This window comes from Oncorhynchus mykiss, chromosome 25 (genome assembly GCF_057628025.1).
Source record: "Oncorhynchus mykiss isolate SJ-2025 chromosome 25, ASM5762802v1, whole genome shotgun sequence".
Taxonomy (NCBI): Eukaryota; Metazoa; Chordata; class Actinopteri; order Salmoniformes; family Salmonidae; genus Oncorhynchus; species Oncorhynchus mykiss.
In genome coordinates, this window is record NC_143046.1 from 61,915,001 (window position 1) to 61,933,520 (window position 18,520).

General features: G+C 45.1%; 1 protein-coding gene across 8 annotated transcripts in view; it reads left to right on the forward strand.

Moving 5' to 3' along the window:
* Positions 1-18,520, forward strand: part of ralgapa2 (Ral GTPase activating protein catalytic subunit alpha 2) — a 139,013-nt gene that overhangs the window by 58,847 nt on the left and 61,646 nt on the right. For 5 of the 8 annotated variants that reach the window (XM_090220681.1, XM_090220677.1, XM_090220683.1 and 2 more), the window contains 14 exons: positions 2,519-2,641; positions 3,123-3,208; positions 3,342-3,606; positions 6,135-6,328; positions 6,454-6,552; positions 6,716-6,871; positions 12,727-12,855; positions 13,139-13,267; positions 13,456-13,514; positions 13,734-13,842; positions 14,534-14,644; positions 14,760-14,828; positions 15,119-15,256; positions 17,867-18,047. In XM_090220681.1, coding sequence (XP_090076807.1) covers positions 2,519-2,641; positions 3,123-3,208; positions 3,342-3,606; positions 6,135-6,328; positions 6,454-6,552; positions 6,716-6,871; positions 12,727-12,855; positions 13,139-13,267; positions 13,456-13,514; positions 13,734-13,842; positions 14,534-14,644; positions 14,760-14,828; positions 15,119-15,256; positions 17,867-18,047 — 1,848 coding nt within the window. Of the gene's footprint in view, positions 1-2,257; positions 2,318-2,518; positions 2,642-3,122; positions 3,209-3,341; positions 3,607-6,134; positions 6,329-6,453; positions 6,553-6,715; positions 6,872-12,726; positions 12,856-13,138; positions 13,268-13,455; positions 13,515-13,733; positions 13,843-14,533; positions 14,645-14,759; positions 14,829-15,118; positions 15,257-17,866; positions 18,048-18,520 lie in introns of all 8 variants that reach the window. The other 3 variants (XM_090220682.1, XM_090220678.1, XM_090220684.1) reach the window with 1 other exon arrangement.

The following is an 18,520-nucleotide window of genomic DNA, read 5'->3' on the forward strand; positions in this document are numbered from 1 at the left end:
CTGTCTGTGTGATGTCCTGTCTGTCTCTTCCGTCTGTCTGTCACTACTCTATCTCCCGTCTCCTATTCTCCTGTCAGTCCCTCACTGTTTTATTAACACTCAGTGAAGTTGAAACCCTTGTTGTTTCTCACGGCTACTTACTGTCGTTTTGGATTGAAAGTAAAAAAGGATAATTGTCTGAGAATTCTATACTAATCTGTTCTAATGTTTATTACTGCATGTTCCTATTCCATCTCACTATGTGGCTAAAACAATGGAACCATTTTATCATTTTAAAGGTGCTACACAAGATTTTCTAGAATTTTTGGATTGTAATTTCATTTCTATAATATATCTGGCACTAATAGTAGAATGATAGTGTTTCACAGTATTACTTACCCACCAGTGTTGTGATTGGCTAAGATATTCGCCTATTGATTTCTCCCACCGGAGCGTCAAACTGGGAAGGCTGTTCTGGCTATGTTATCTAAAAGTACACCTGTTCGTCAGACATCTCATTACAAAATAATGGGCATGAATACGGCTGGAGTTGGTCCCCCTTTGCTGCTATAACAGCCTCCACTCTTCTGGGAAGTCTTTCCACTGGATGTTGGAACATCGCTGCTGGGACTTGCTTCTATTCAGCCACGAGCGTTAGTGAGGTCGGGCACTGATTAGGCCTGGCTCACAGTCTGCGTTCCAATTCATCCCAAAGGTATTCGATGGGGTTGAGGTCAGGGCTCTGTGCAGGCCAGTCAAGTTCTTCCACACCGATCTCAACAAACCATTTCTGTTTTTCCTAGCCACCGTGCTTCTACACCTGCATTGCTTGCTGTTTGGGGTTTTAGGCTGGGTTTCTGTACAGCACTTTGAGATATCAACTGATGTACAAAGGGCTATATAAATACATTTGATTTGATTTGTATGGACCTCACTTTGTGCATGTGGGCATTTTCATGCTGAAACAGGAAAGGGCCTTCCCCAAACTGTTAACACAAAGTTGGAAGCACAGAGTTGTTCAGAATGTCATTGATTAAGATTTCCCTTCACTGGAACTAAGGGGCCTGGCCCAAACCATGAAGAACAGCCCCAGGCCACTATTCCTCCTCCACCAAACTTTACAATTGACACTGCATTGGGGCAGGAAGCGTTCTCCTGGCATCCACCAAACCCAGATTTGTCCGTCGGACTGCCAGATGGTGAAGCGGGATTCATCACTCCAGAGAATGCGTTTCCACTGCTCCAGAGTTCAATGGCTGCGAGCTTTACCCCACTCCAGCCGACACTTGGCATTGCGCATGATGATCTTAGGCTTATGTGTGGCTACTTGGCCATGGAAACCAGAGGCAGTTTGGATCTCTGTAGTGAGTAATGGAGCACAGGCGATTTTTAAACGCTTCAGCACTCAGCATCCCGTTCTGTGAGCTTGTGTGACCTACCACTTCGCACTTCGAGTCGTTGTTGCTCCTAGACGTTTTCACTTCACAATAACAGCACATTTAACTAAATGACTTGCATCCTATGACGGTGCCACGTTGAAATTCACTGAGCTCTTCAGTAAGGCCATTCTACTGACAATGTTTGTCTACGGAGATTGCATGGCTGTGTGCTCGAATTTTATACACCTGTCAGCAACGGGTGTGGCTGAAATAGCCGAATCCATTAATTTGAAGGGATGTCCACATACTTTTGTGTGTGTGTGTGTATATGTATATATATATATATATATATATATATATATATATATATATATATATATATATATATATATAGATAGATAGATAGATAGATAGATAGATAGATAGATAGATAGATAGATAGATAGATAGATAGATAGATAGATAGATAGATAGATAGATAGATAGATAGATAGATAGATAGATAGATAGAGTAGCGGAAATAACTAATTTCCTGGTTGCTAAAATTCTAGAGCTTGCTCTATTTCAGTTTTTGTGAGGAAAAAAAGCACTGAAGAGGGTAGTGAATCATTGTACCATCTCAACTGAAAAAAAAATATCGTTTTTACAGCTGTTTGAAGCTGGTGGACTAAAACCGAAAGTAACTTTCATTTTGGTCCACCAGCTTGAAACAGCTGTAAAAATGATATTTCACGGTGATTTTGATGGTGCAATGATTCCCTACACTATTCAGTGCTTGTTTTCTCAGATAAACTGAAATTGAGCGAACAGTGTAGAATGTTAGCAACCAGGACATGACAGAGTGATTTTCAGTAGCTAACACAAACAAAGTCAGAACAATTTTCCCGGTTTGACAACAGATGCCGCTCCGTCGGGTGGAATCAATAGCCGAATATCACAGCCAATCACAACACTGGTGGGTAAGTAATACTGTGAAACACTATCATTCCACTATTAGTGGCAGATATATTATAGACATTTTCCGAGAAATCCTATGTGTCACACCTTGAAGTTGCTGGAGTTCTGTGTGGTAGAGCATGTCTTGTGTGCCGGATATGAGATGCCTGATGCATTGCTCTTAACCCTCTGTCCTCTCCTGGCTCCCTGGTCGTGGTGCCCAGATGTGGAGGAGGGCCAGTTGTCTGAGTGTGGGGGAGACGGGGAGCTGGAGGCTGGAGACAGCCCTCTACCACGCAGCAGCAGCACCTCCGACATCACACAGCAACTGACTGACACCTTCCCAGGTAGGGATACACCAATGAGTGCGCGAACACACACAGCGTGAGGGCGTGTTCTAACGTAGGCCATTTTTGCTGCCCTCTAGTGGAATTATCTATACTGCCGCTAACAATGTGCCCATCTATACAGTGATTGATGTGCTTTGAAGACTACAGGCTACAACAGTGGTTCCCGACCAGGGGTACTAGGACCCCTGGGGGTACTTGGTCTATCCACGGGGGCTACTTGAGAAGTCTGATAAGACCATAGGTCTGCTGGTTAAATGTACATGAGGGGGTACTTCAGGGGTACTCCGGGAAGAGCTAAATTCAGTTGGTGGTACAGTAACCGAAAAAAGGTTGGAACCTCTGGGCTACAACTCATTCTGATCATGCATCTAGAGGATGTAGGGATAAGACTAGAACAGTATTTATGACCAGGGGCTGTCTGCTGTGGGGGGTGGCTGTTTGTGTGTCCAGTGTGATTAACAGTCACTGTGACCTCCAGGCCACAAGAGGGAGTACTCCCCCAACAACTCCTGTGGCTCCGATGGCAGGGCGTCGGAAGCGAGGACAGACGGCGACCCACCAGTGGTGAGAAACACACACCCGACGCAAAATCTGTGACCCTCTTACTTTGTTTGGTTATTTCAGCAGGGCATCTGTGGCGGTCTGATAGAGGCATCTCTGAAACAACCACTGATGACGTCTCCCTCTGTGCTCCCAGATTCTGATCCGGCGGAGCAGTAGTCCGGTCGAGCTGGACTACTCTGTAGAGGGACACAACAACTATGCAAGGCCCACGCTCCAGGAGAAAAGTGTGAGTGTGAGCAGCGAGACGTCCAACGGCTACTTGAACGACGCTGACGGCAGCCTGCTGGCCTGGCAGGCCTTTGAGGAGGAGGCAGACACCCAGTCAGCCCAGATAGATGTCACAGCAGACACAGGGAGCCAGAGGAACCTGCTGCTCAGCCACAATGAGGCCCTGGCAGGTACTGAACTGTACTGGGGGGGTGTTGATAAGGTTTCTGGGGGGACTGATTTTGTTAACCGAGGCTAGGATTGCATTGGTTTATATGGGATAAATACTGTAGCATATGGCCTTCAGGTTCAGTAGATTTGTATTCTGTGGGGTTTGTCAGATTCAGGTGTTTGTCCGTGGGTCGTGTGGGGATTAATCTCAGAGCAGCCTGACCTTTCAGAGGATTAGCATAACCTTCATAGCCAGCCTCTGTCTGCTCTACAGTATCTTCCCCTGCCCTGCCTGCCCTCCCTCACCCTGGCCTATGAAGCTTTACAGAGAAAACACTCCCTCTCTCTCCACCTCTATCTAGCCTTGGACGTGTTCTGGTTTTACCACCTGCTCAGGGGTCTTTATTCAGCAGGCAGCTGGGCCTTTTGTTTATTAAGCTGTTTTTGGTATTAGGTTAACGCATTATGGCTATTGAGGGAGGGCACATAAAGATGGATTGATTACTACTGTTACATGTTTACTGGGAAATGTTAGGTGAGAGTCTCCTTGCTAAAGTATCTCAAAATATTATCGTGGTTCAGCGTAGGTGAATATTTGGAAAAAACAGCTGTGACTAATAGCTGTCAATTCTTGTCAAAAAAGAAAGTCCCTTAGCGTAACCCCTGACCCTTAGCGTAACCCCTGACACTTAGCGTAACCCCTGACCCGACACCATCCCCACCTCGTCTGTACTCTTACATTGATTCATTGTGAATTCTTGTGATTGTGCTCCGTCAAGCTCCACTTTCTTCTGGTTGTCCTCTTGTTTTCTGTCCTGAGTGTTTTCTCTCCCCACTCCGCACCCCTGTCCCACCACCAGCAGCACCCCTGTCCCACCACCAGCAGCACCCCTGTTTTTTTAACGCCAATACCGATACCGATTATTGGAGGACCAAAAAAAGCCAATACCGATTAATCGGCCGATTTTAAAAATAAAAACTTTAAAAATATATATATATTTGTAATAATGACAATTACAACAATACTGAATTAACACTTATTTTAACTTAATATAATACATCAATAAAATATATTTAGCCTCAAGTAAATAATGAAACATGTTCATTTTGGTTTAAATAATGCAAAAACCAAGTGTTGGAGAAGAAAGTAAAAGTGCAATATGTGCTTTGTAAGAAAGCTAACGTTTCAGTTCCTTGCTCAGAACATGAGAACATATGAAAGCTGGTGGTTCCTTTTAACATGAGTCTTCAATATTCCTAGGTAAGAAGTTTTAGGTTGTAGTTATTACAGGAATTATAGGACTATTTCCCTCTATACCATTTGTATTTAATTAACCGTTGTTTATTGGATGTTCTTATAGTCACTTTAGTATTGCCAGTGTAACAGTATAGCTTCCGTACCTCTCCTCACTCCTACCTGGGCTCGAACCAGCAACACAACGACAACAGCCACCACATCGAAGCAGCGTTACCCATGCAGAGCAAGGGAAACAACCACCCCAAGTCTCAGAGCGAGTGAAGTTTGAAACGATATTAGCGCACTAACTAGCCAGCCATTTCACTTCGGTTACACCAGCCTCATCTCGGGAGTTGATAGGCTTGAAGTCATAAACAGCGCAATGCTTGACGCACAATGCTATCAGTCAGATACTTAGATACTTGTATGCTTGTATGCACAATCAGATTATATGCAACGCAGGACACGCTAGATAATATCTAGTAATATCATCAACCATGTGTAGTTAACTAGTGATTTATGATTGATTGTTTTTTTATAAGAGAAGTTTAATGCTAGCTAGCAACTTACCTTGGCTTGCTGCATTTGCGTAACAGGCAGTCTCCTTGTGGAGTGCAATGAGAGAGAGGCAGGTTGTTATAGTGTTGGACTAGTTAACTGTAAGGTTGCAAGATTGAATCCCCCGAGCTGTCAAGGTGAAAGTCGTTCTGCCCCTGAACGAGGCAGCTAACCCACCGTTTCTAGGCCGTCATTGAAAATAAGAATGTGTTCTTAACTGACTTGCCAAGTTAAATAAAGATTAAATAAAGGTGTAAAATAACATTTTAAAATACAATTTTAAAAATTGGCAAATCGGTGCTCAAATTTACCGATTTCCAATTATGAAAACTTGAAATCGACCCTAATTAATCGGCCATTCTGATTAATCGGTCGACCTCTAGACACCATACATCAGTCTGTGTTGCACATGCCTCAGGACCAGGGTACTGCTACACCCCCTTTCTAGCCTGAACTGCCCACCACCCTCTGTGTTGCACTGTGTTAATCCTATACCCACCCATCACATGTGTTCAGCTGTGTGTGACTCTGGTGACTGGGGAAAATAAACCTCTGTGTTGAATCACCTGTGTCCGGGGTGTGGACAGGCCTAGAGTTCTAGTGTTATACCCTAGAGTTTATACAGTAGTAAATCAGAGTTCTAGTGTTATACCCTAGAGTTTATACAGTAGTAAATCAGAGTTCTAGTGTTATACTATAGAGTTTATACAGTAGTAAATCTGAGTTCTCTCTCTGCTCTATCTGGTCTTGCAGACAGCCGTGAGTGTCTGACTGATGATGTCAGCATCATCGCAGGCGGGAGCCTGACCGGCTGGCACGCTGACTCCGCCTTTGTGCTCTGGAGAAGGATTCTGGGTATCCTGGGGGACGTCAACAGCATCCGCTGCCCCAGGATCCACGCCAAGATGTTCAGTTACCTCTACGACCTCTGGCACAAACTGGCTAAGGTAAGCACTGCCCAGCCTTCAAACACTCTTATCAGCCCTCATGACATGTCATGTACAGTCAGAACAGTCAATATTTTGTTCTGTAGTTTTTCAGTCTGGCTAATGCAGTAGTGCCCTAATTGCAGATCCGGGACAACCTGGGCATCAGTGTGGATAACCAGTCATCTCCTCCTCGGCCTGTCTTCATCCCTCCTCTCAGAATGCTGGCCTCCTGGCTCTTCAAGGTGACTCAGCGGTTCAGAGGTCCACTGTCTCTACATGCATCACCTAACTAAGAACTATCAAAGACATGCATGTGACTATAACCGTGTGACCTGGTCTCTCTCCCTTCTGCCTCTCTCCTTCACTCCCGTTCTCTCCCTCTGTCCTCCTCTCCTTTTCCCCCAGGCCACCATGCTGCCTGCAGAGTTCAAGGCGGGTAAGCTGCAGGCCTATAAACTCATCTGTGAGATGATGACCAGGAAACAGGACGTGCTGCCCAACAGTGACTTCCTGGTCCATCTCTACCACGTCATGCACAAGGGCTTCACCAGCGTGGACCAGGTAATTTTCTGTTTAATCCTAAGCATGCTTTAACTAGCCAGTAGGAGGGGTTCATGTGAGACAGGTAAGGCCAAGAGGAAGCCTGACGAAGAGCCACAGTATTTGAAACATTGCCTCTATAACTCTGATAGCACCTAAACTGTGCTGTCATTCTCCTGTGTTCATGTGCTTTTCTTGATGTAGATTCCAGTAACTAAGGCCAGAAGAAGGAGCCACTGTCAAACACAAGAGAATGGGACTGCTCTTGCAGCCACCTGCCAATAAACTGTACAGCTGGGATCTGTTGCATTGTGGCTATACTTCCACCCATAACCACTAGGTGGTGCTATCATCAAAGGCATCTTAGCTTTTGTTCCATGGTCCTCTAGATAGAGGAGGAGAATGATGAGATGCTCCTTTGCCGGTACATAGCACATGTTTGTTGTCATGTGTTGACATATGTCCTGCTGATGATGACATTGTGTATACCTAACCTTTACCGTTCTAACTTAATCTGGACTGGCTGAGGTAAATGTGAAGATGGTTGATGAAGCTGGTGAAGTATTATATTGCGTGTAGGTAAGGCTCACCTGGGTTCAGATCAGTGGAGTTAAGTGTTCTCTAGTCCTCTACTCTCTCTAGACCTCTCTCTCGGTCTCTTTGGGAGGACAGCCAACCGGTGGTGATTGTGATGGCACACTGTTTTGGCATGTTGTCTCATCTCAATTCAGCATGGTCCTCCTCTAGCTAGCCACTCCCTGCCTAGCTGGCTGCCTGCTCTTCACATTTGGCGGAGGTCCAGTCCAGCCTACTGAGTGGGGATAAAACAGCCCCCCCCCCCCCCCACACACACACAAAAAAAAAACAAAGACAGGCAAGGGAGAGAGAGAAAGAGATTGATGAGGAAAGGGGGGGAAACTGTGAATAAATTAGTTTGTTTTGTGCGTGTATGCTCTGCCCACGGGTTTATATTGCGCTTTGGCAGAGCGACAAGCTTATTAGAATGTTTTCCATGTCGTTAAATAATGTTTGAGCTCCTGCCGTGTATACGTGATTAATTAAGGATTGACGTCTGTTGCACTCCGTTGGAGTGACACGTTGGCTGGGGCTGAAGAGGACCGGGAGGGGGGGGGGGGACTGTGGAGGAGAGGGGGGTCCTGGGGAACGCGCTGTGGAGAAATGAGGGGGCCGGTGCAGAGGGACAGCGTGGCATTCTCCTTTCCAGCTTTTGTTGTGCCTAAATATAATATGGGGCCTGGGCCGCCAGTGTTGAGCTGGCTGGGCGCTGGAGCGTGCTCAAATTGGCCAGAGAAAGAGTCCTAATGTCACACAATGGAGGGACAGCCCAGCCGCACGCCTGCTTTACATAAGAACGTGCCTCTTACTCCATCCCCCTCCCTCTATCCCAGGGATGTTAAACTCATTTTGTTTATTTCCTCTATCCGTCGTTTTTGGAATTGTCGATACTCCCTGTCGTCCCCGACTGTCTAGCTTAATTTGTATGATCATTAGTGAGCTGGACAAAGCCAAGAAACGGTATAAATATAGGTCCATTATCGCTACACAGTTTTGATTTGGTTTTAGTCATTTTAAAATATATTGAGTTTGCCCCCCCCCCCCCCCCCCCCGGACCCTTCCTGTGTATGTTGTACGTTTGACCCCTGTTCTATCCGCTCTATCCACCATCCCTTACAGTATCCCTCCAAATCTAATGTTCTTCTCTCTTTAGTCTACTCTGTCCCACTCCTACGCTCCCCACATATTTGTCCACATTTCTTTGTTTTTAATGGGCTGTCTGGTACTTTTTAAAGCGCTGCACGTTTGCAAATATAACATGGCAACGTTTTTCACTGAAAAGGAGGGGCTGTGAAGGAGTGTACACCCCCTGGCTGCCAAGGTCAATGGTATTGTCCAGTCTCCGTCCACTGAGCCTGCAGTGGCATGGCCACGAGACAATTGGCAAGGCCTTGGGCCAATGGTAGTAATCTATTTTCTAACTCTAAGAGTGCTGTATGTATATCAGCCTAATGTGAAGGGTTGTTTTTTCTTTTTTGTGCATCAAAATGGGCCTTCTATGAACCGTGTGTTTTGTTTGCTGGGTGTGAGCCAGTCAGTAAACATCTCTCTCACACCTGCTCTCCCTATGCACAACCATAGGTTTTTCTATTCACCTCAACTTATCAGTGAAGAGAACAGGGATTGTTTCGTCTGTGTAACGGAGGTCTGGGGAGAGGGAGGGGGAAATGTGACGGTTGAAAACCTCAGCGGCTTAGTTGATGATGAAACCTTTGAAAAGGACCTCTACACCTTGACAGATTAACAGGAGGGGTCTATCTATTAGCCTGGACTGGGAAACCCCTCTTCTACACACACTAGCTGTCAACAGAACTTAGTCATGCTATGATTTCAGTCTCATACAATAATGACCAGTAAATTGTGAAATATTTCATTTGTACAGAGCCTTTAAAAAGTATTCACACCCCTTGACTTTTTCCACATTTTATTTTAATTTTCTTTTTACAAAGTGGGATTTTTTTATTAATTTGTAAAAACAGAATTCCACTTTGGCATTATGAGGTATTGTCTGACAAAAAAAATCTAAATGTAATAGATTTTTAATTCAGTCTGTGATGCAACAAAGTGGAAAAAGTCCAGGGGTGTCAATACTTTCTAAAGGCACTGGAAAGACTGAAGCTCATTTCCTGTGTGCCTTCAAACACGGCGGAATGAAAGGTTTTTACGAAGCCTCCTGTCGGGCTAGTGTTAATGCACCTTTTGTTGAGAAGAGCAGAACAGGCCAATCCCACTGCCAACCCTCAGCCCCACCACACAGGACCAATTCCCATCTCTACTACCACACATTCATTTCACAACCAAGCTCCCTCTACTTACATGCACAATGGAAATGCTTTGTAGGTTTGTCGCTTGCCTTAAAATGCTCATTTCAGGCAATCAGCCGACAGTTTGTTGGCAGCTAATTACCACAGACTGTTCACCACATTACGCCTTTCAGAGGTCAATTACGTCAGAAATGACGGTAAAATGGGCCTCCGAGCTCTAATGCTCCAAACCAATTTCTGTCTTCTGCCGGCACTGTGTATGTTTTGACTTGTTCCTTATTGCCTGCTTGTTTTTATATTCCTCCTTTGTTCCCCCTGCTCTGTGTTTACAAAGGCTTCATTTGAGGTGATTAATGTAGCGGGTGGGTGGGTTGGGAGGGGCAGAGTGGGGGTGGAGGTGTGCAGAGTGTGCCGGGTGTTTGTTGAGGTGCACTGGGGTTTAGGACTCGGGGAGACACGGCCACTGTTTGAACGACCTGATTTACACACATTTACAGCTACCCAGAAGGCAGGTGTTCCCGGGCCTGGATTTTGTCTGTGCACACACACACACACACATATATACACACACATATACATACACACACACACACACACACACACACACACACACACACACACACATACATATACAGTGCCTTGCGAATGTATTCGGCCCCCTTGAACTTGGCGACCTTTTGCCACATTTCAGGCTTCAAACATAAAGATATAAAACTGTATTTTTTTGTGAAGAATCAACAACAAGTGGGACACAATCATGAAGTGGAACGACATTTATTGGATATTTCAAACTTTTTTAACAAATCAAAAACTGAAATATTGGGCGTGCAAAATTATTCAGCCCCCTTAAGTTAATACTTTGTAGCGCCACCTTTTGCTGTGATTACAGCTGTAAGTCGCTTGGGGTATGTCTCTATCAGTTTTGCACATCGAGAGACTGACATTTTTTCCCATTCCTCCTTGCAAAACAGCTTGAGCTCAGTGAGGTTGGATGGAGAGCATTTGTGAACAGCAGTTTTCAGTTCTTTCCACAGATTCTCAATTGGATTCAGGTCTGGACTTTGACTTGGCCATTCTAACACCTGGATATGTTTATTTTTGAACCATTCCATTGTAGATTTTGCTTTATGTTTTGGATCATTGTCTTGTTGGAAGACAAATCTCCATCCCAGTCTCAGGTCTTTTGCAGACTCCATCAGGTTTTCTTCCAGAATGGTCCTGTATTTGGCTCCATCCATCTTCCCATCAATTTTAACCATCTTCCCTGTCCCTGCTGAAGAAAAGCAGGCCCAAACCATGATGCTGCCACCACCATGTTTGACAGTGGGGATGGTGTGTTCAGCTGTGTTGCTTTTACGCCAAACATAACGTTTTGCATTGTTGCCAAAAAGTTCCATTTTGGTTTCATCTGACCAGAGCACCTTCTTCCACATGTTTGGTGTGTCTCCCAGGTGGCTTGTGGCAAACTTTAACCGACACTTTTTATGGATATCTTTTAAGAAATGGCTTTCTTCTTGCCACTCTTCCATAAAGGCCAGATTTGTGCAATATACGACTGATTGTTGTCCTATGGACAGAGTCTCCCACCTCAGCTGTAGATCTCTGCAGTTCATCCAGAGTGATCATGGGCCTCTTGGCTGCATCTCTGATCAGTCTTCTCCTTGTATGAGCTGAAAGTTTAGAGGGACGGCCAGGTCTTGGTAGATTTGCAGTGGTCTGATACTCCTTCCATTTCAATATTATCGCTTGCACAGTGCTCCTTGGGATGTTTAAAGCTTGGGAAATCTTTTTGTATCCAAATCCGGCTTTAAACTTCTTCACAACAGTATCTCGGACCTGCCTGGTGTGTTCCTTGTTCTTCATGATGCTCTCTGCGCTTTTAACGGACCTCTGAGACTATCACAGTGCAGGTGCATTTATACGGAGACTTGATTACACACAGGTGGATTGTATTTATCATCATTAGTCATTTAGGTCAACATTGGATCATTCAGAGATCCTCACTGAACTTCTGGAGAGAGTTTGCTGCACTGAAAGTAAAGGGGCTGAATAATTTTGCACGCCCAATTTTTCAGTTTTTGATTTGTTAAAAAAGTTTGAAATATCCAATAAATGTCGTTCCACTTCATGATTGTGTCCCACTTGTTGTTGATTCTTCACAAAAAAATACAGTTTTATATCTTTATGTTTGAAGCCTGAAATGTGGCAAAAGGTCGCAAAGTTCAAGGGGGCCGAATACTTTCGCAAGGCACTGTACACACACACACTCATACATATATACACACACACACACACAAACTGACTTAGCAAAGATAAGCGGGCCAACCAGTCTCCCCTTATGTAGGCCTTTCCATTCTTATCTCATAAAGAATTTCAGTTCACTCCTGACATTTAAGGCAACATGGCTGTACTTTGACATCGGGGTAATAAGATGGTCGTCGACCATTGTTATTATGGAGCTGTACTATCTGCCCACGTATAGAGAAATCCCTCTTTAATGTCAGCACCCATCTGGCACAGAGAGCGCACTGTGTACCTGAACAATACCTTATCCCTGGCTTTAATTACGTGCGTGTGGAAAGTTGCAGGTCTTTTGTTCCACCATTCTCCCCCCTTTGTGCTGTTATCAACCCATCTGCTGCTGCCTCTTTCTCCCATTCCCCTCTCTTTTCCTCCTCCACCTCGTTCCCCTCTCTTTTCCTCCTCCACCTCGTTCCCCTCTCTTTTCCTCCTCCACCTCGTTCCCCTCTCTTTTCCTCCTCCACCTCATTCCCACTCAATTTTTTGTTTTTGTATAAGATGGACTGTGAAATTAGGTGCACTCCTGAGTGCACTGTTGTCATGTTTATGCTAATTTTGGAAGGACTACTATGCTACCATTCCTTTCCAGAGCTCAGTGCCTGTCCATTCCCACAAATACACTCAGAAATACATGCGACCTGCTTACAAAACAGGTGTGGTTTTACTGATCATTCAACCAATCAATCCATTGACCATAACCATCTGTGTGGTATGTGTGTGTGTGATCCCTCCCAGGACGTTCTGAACACGGTGATCCGTTCCTTTTCCCCGCGCTTCTTCTTCCTGGGCCTGCCTGGCTTCACCATGCTGGTGGGAGACTTCATCACCGCTGCAGCACGCGTCCTCAGCAACGACTCCTCCGAGGTACGCAGGTCTACACACTCACAATATGACAAGTCTTACGTTGTAATCGCTACAACTGAATTATATCAATTGGCTAATGTAAATATTAAAATGCAGTATTTGATGTAATAACATTTAAGGTCATTAAACATATTGTACTGAACATCATTCTGAAGTTCAGATTGGAGTGTGTTGAATTCAACACAAGGCCATAAGGCAGCCGCTCTTGGATGAATTTCCAGGAAGCGTAATGTTTCATGTTCTGTAGCCGTGATGATGGAAGTCTTTTATTTTCCTCTGAAAGGCTCCGAGGATAGAAGCACAGACCGTCCTTGGGTCGCTGGTCTGTTTTCCCAACCTTTACCTGCAGATTCCACTACTGCAGACCGTTCCCGGAACTGATGACATCGTCGTCGGGAACGAGGACATCAAGGTATTCAGAGTTCTTCCATGTCCTTTTGACCTTTTAGTAAATACTCAGACAGCAAACCCATTAAATTTTTTTCATAGCAGTTCCCTGTAGTTAGAAAATGTGTACTTTGATGGATAAGATGGAATGTTTGGATGGTATGTGAAGTGGATTGATCATTATCATGTCTTCTCTCTGCCCTCTCCCTTCAGGACTATCTGGTCAACATCTTACTGAAAACGGCACGAAATGAACCCTATGAAGCGGCCAGGTATGGAGGGTTAGGGGTGCAGAATAAAGGTGGTTTGGAAGCAATGGGACTGATTTTGTATCGAGTGGATTATGGTTCATATTTCAAATAAGTAGTGTATTGAAATAAAATATTTGATGAATTGTGGTAGTGAAATTGAACAGAGATACAACACCAGAAAGTGAGTAAATGGTCCCATAGCGTATATCAGTATTCTCACTGGTCTGCTGTGTGTTCTAGGTGTATAGCTGTATGTAGTCTGGGCCTGTGGGTATGTGAGGAGCTGATGCAGCAGAATATTCACCACCAGGTCGAGGATGCCATCAATGTTCTGGGCGTAACACTAAAGGTCAGTGCGTTTTTGCATCAGCGCCTGTGAGTGACAACATGCTCTGTGGTGTGACTGAAACATATTATTTTTGAAGACCTCTGCTCCCCTGTCTATCGGTGGTTAGATGCAGAGGGAACTAGTGCTTTCTGTTTTTTGGGGGAGGGGAAAGAGCTCGAGGGCTGTGGCGTAATTTCCAGGCCACTCGCTCAGTGGATGCAGGCCAATTTAAGAAACCACATCTCCCCTCTAGTTTACTACTATTGCAGTCCTTCTCTCTAATGGCGCAGTAATCACTTCCCAACCCAACTTGACACACACTCAGCTGGCCCAAAATAAAGGAGATGTTGGGGGGGTGGAGGCAAGGGAGGGCTGCTTTTCTAAAAGCAGGTGCTAAACTCTCACGGTCTCTTTTTGTGTTGGGCCATTTCTGCATTGTCTACCCTTGTTATATGTCAAGAGGCACTCAGCCAGAAAACAGGAAGTTCCATTTCTGTGCCCTGAATTCCAAATCACTATGTTCAGCTGTCTGCCAGTCAGTCCATTAATGAACTGTAGTTTGAAAGAAAGGTCATTGCAGAACCAATACATTTTCATACGTTTTTCTGTTGTGCCAGATGGTCCCCATCCTAGTTTTGTACAACTACTCATCCTACGACTTCCCAGAGTTTTTAACCTGGATATCTTGCTCTCCTGTCCCTTCTCTGGTCAGTTTGGGAACAAAGCTGTGGCTCAGGTAGCCTGTGACCTGTTCCAGCTCCTCATCTCTCACTGGGAACACCTCCAGAGGCTAGAGCGCTCTCTCCCAAAGAAAATAATTGAGGCAGGTTAACACAGCTCCTCTTCACCTTCCTGATATGAGACATGCATATTCACTATCACTCGCGAAAAACATGTCGTCAAAGTATCCATATCTTGTTTTTTTTTGTCCCATGCAGATCTTTGTGGCCACTATAGCATTTCTGTTGCCGAGCGCAGAGCACTCGACAGTGGAGGCTGACAAAAAGGTACAGGAAATTGAACGAGCATAAAATGGCTGAAGTCTGAAGGACCCTTTCTTTCTAGATGTAGCAAGTGCATTTGCTCAGGAATCTTGTTCTGTCTCCCCCCCTCCTGCTTTCTGTCTCTTTCTCTCTCTCCAGCCCTGACTCTCACTTTGAGTCCCTCCTTACCTCTCACCATTGCTCATCTCCTCCCTAGCTGCTTTACTAATTATATTTGCCTGCATGAGGCTTCATTGTGTGTGTGGAGGGCACTGGGCTAATGGAAAAGCCTCTCCTCTCTTTGTGTGACTCAGCTAATGGTGTCTTTGCTGCTGTGCCTGCTGGACTGGTGCATGGCCATGCCCCTGAGTATGCTGCTGGAGCCCATCACCATGCCCGTGCTGGAGGACCCCACATCCCACAAGGCCCCTCTGCTCGACTACATCTACAGGGTGGGTAAAAGAAAAGAATAGTGTCATAGGAATTTGTCTAACCCCCAACACAGCCCTGTTCAGAAGCCCTATTTGACATTTAAAATGTGTTCTATGCCGCCTTGGAAATTAAGTATCCAATTTTTGCTTCCAGTTTCTACTGTTATGTGAGAATGTCCACCAAACTACCTCACCTGTTTGGTAATGCACATGTGATACTCAAAAACATACATTTATAACAGGGAAGTATTTTATCTGACTTTTTCCCCGATTGGGTGTTTGAATCCTTATTTGGGGCGGCAGGTAGGCAGGTAGTGGTTAGAGCATTGGACTAGTAACCGAAAGGTTGCAAGATCGAATCCCCGAGCTGACAAGGTAAACACTGTTCCTAGGCCGTCATTGAAAATAAGAATTTGTTCCTTTACTGACCTGCCTAGTTAAATAAAGGAAAAATAAATGTTTAAAAAAAATAATGATTTTGTGATTAAACGCAGAGGAAGAGGCTGAGAAATGAGGTATTATTCAGTGGAGGTTTGACAGATGCGGTCAAAGACACCTTTATTTGGATGTCAACCCTGATAAGAAATGGTCAAATTATTTAAATATGCCTTTGTCCTCTTGATAAGCCTGGATTTAAAAGCCTGTCTACTTTTTGAGTTGAATATCTCTTAATATGGGAGAGACTGCAGCTGCTATGTAGGAAATAAATACATTTCATTGGTGGTTCTATTGTGCACATACAAGTAAAGTGTCCCTTTTAGTATCATCATTTGTAAATCAGCGTTACCCTGACCTTACTGAAATGCTGGTCCTCTTGTTTTATATTTGGACAACATTTAATGTAATAAAACCAGAAAAATATCGCAATCACACAAAATACACGTCTCTACTGGTCTCCCATACCAAATGGACTTTAAACTATACCCCCCCCCCCCAAAAAAAACACTTTCTTTTAAATATTTTATTCTCTGTCTTTTCAGCTAGGCACTCATTTACATACCAGTAAACCTAACCTCACAAAATGAGTAGAGCGTTTTGTCTAGTTTGTGCATCTCTTTTGGATTTGTTATAGTAACTATTTAGTTGTTTCTCATACCAAATCGTCAATGAACAGATTCAACTTAAAAGTGACCCATTCATACACTGATGAATAAAGATGGAACATTTCTGCACCTCTGCTGAGGATTTGAGCTCGGTAGTTGGTGTATTTGTGTCTTAACAGCATGAGGCTGGTCTGTGCAAAAGGCATGATTGCTCTGGACCTTATTGGTTCACTGGACCTCCATGCCGCGTACTCCATCTGCTCTCTGCCTGCCTCAGCAGCTGCACCCTCGCTCTGTTGTTGTGTGTTTGCTTGTGTACATGTTTTTGTGCATCCATGAGTGTGTGTGCATATGTGTCTACACGTATCCATGTTTGTTCGGGTATGTGTTACCTTCCTGGAACTGTTGCTATGCGAGGTGCAGCCACTTAGTCGTCAAGCAAGCAGAAGCTTTTTTTCCCCCGTCCACAGAGGAACCACTTTGGGGCTTTGGTGTGGCAGCTGTTTGGTTCTGGTCTTTTCACCATAAACCCCCCCCCCCCCCCCCCCCCCCCCCCCCCATGCCCAGAGGACTGTAAGGCATTATAATCCACATACTGTCTGCATTTCCCCACACAATACTGTTTCAGATGACAGGACCTGCACCTCTCCTCTGAGGCTCAGCCAAGTGTGTGTGTGTGTGTGTGTGTTTTGAATGGGATTAGCCATTCATTTACATAGACCAGCCTCCACAATGGGTTTACCAAGTCCACCCTCTCAGTGTGAGAGGCCCCACAGTTGCTGTTGTCTGGTATGTCAGGCGTAGCTTCCAAATGTTATTTTCCTTTTTACATTTTTTTATTTATTTTTACAATAAACAAAAACCTACTTTGACAAAAACCAGTAGACAACTTATCATTTACATACTTCCACCTACTTCCAAACATAGGTGTTTGTGTGAGTGTCTGAGTGTGTGTGTTTGTGTGTGCATGCGGGTGCGGGTGCTTGTTTGTGGCAACATGAGCAGAGGGATAAAGTCTTTAATTAAATCAAACAGAGGTAACCTGGCCAATCAGTGTAATCAACTGGACTACCACATCTTATCTAGCCCTGCCAAACCAACGGACAGATGCCGCACCATCTGTTATGCAGATCGATACTCACTCATCACAGGAGAGATGTGGCAGTGAAGCACCTCTTCTCCCTCAGGTGGAGGCTCACCATGGCAACAGACCATATAGTACCCCTACGTATGTGCCTGAACCATTCAATGCTCGCGTCCCTACCCGGAACGTCTGCGTTTGAGATTACTGTATCCTTTTACATTGACTTGCCTAGTTACTTCCTTACTCTGTTTCAGTTACTGGAAGGTCAATGTTGTTCAGGTGTTCACTGTCTCCCGCTGCCGGCCAGTCCCAACTGATATTCTGTAACTCTCAGGCAGACTGAGTACTGTTTGTATGAGTGTGCAATGTGTCTAATTTCTGAGTACCATGTATTTGTTGATGCTGTGCAGCAAGCCACAAAAAGAAACCACAGCAGTGACTGCATGCAAGGCTCCCACTGTCTTTCTCCTGTGGTGTTTTTAACTCCTACCCTCTGTCCCGTAGGTGCTACACTGCTGTGTCTCTGGCTCCAACCTGCACACCCAGCAGAGCCACTACCTCCTGAGTCTGTCTGACCTCTCCACTGACTACGACCCCTTCCTCATGCTGGGCCAGGTCCAGAGCTCAGAGCCCCTTCTCTCGCACACCGCTGCAGACTTGGGCAGCCTGCTCACCGTGGCCGAGGGTAAGGAGACCAGAGACCTCGCCGCCGTCACCGGCCTCACTACTGTCTCCAGCACAGCGTGGGGCAGAATGGGGAGACGAGGTGCCACCCGTTTAATACCTGCTGTGTGGGAGATTGCGCTGGGCTGACGGCGAAATGAAAGGAGGGCTGTGTGCGTTTGTGTGACAGAGAGTGTGCGTTTGTGACAGAGAGTGTGCGTTTGTGTGACAGAGTGTGTTTGTGTGCGTGCGTGCGTGCGTTTGTGCGTGCGTGCGTGTGTGTGTGTGTGTGACAGTGTGTGTGTGTGTGTGTGACTGTGTGTGTGACAGAGAGCGAGAATGCTTGTGAGTGCCCTGTCATCTAAGGTGTGTGTGCCTAGCTGCTGCTGTTGGTTTTCTACATTACTCTTCCTCTTCCAAACCACCTGGGAAATGAGCAGTGGGTGAACTACATGGCGATGTAACCTTTAATATGTTCCCTTCCATTTGGAGCTT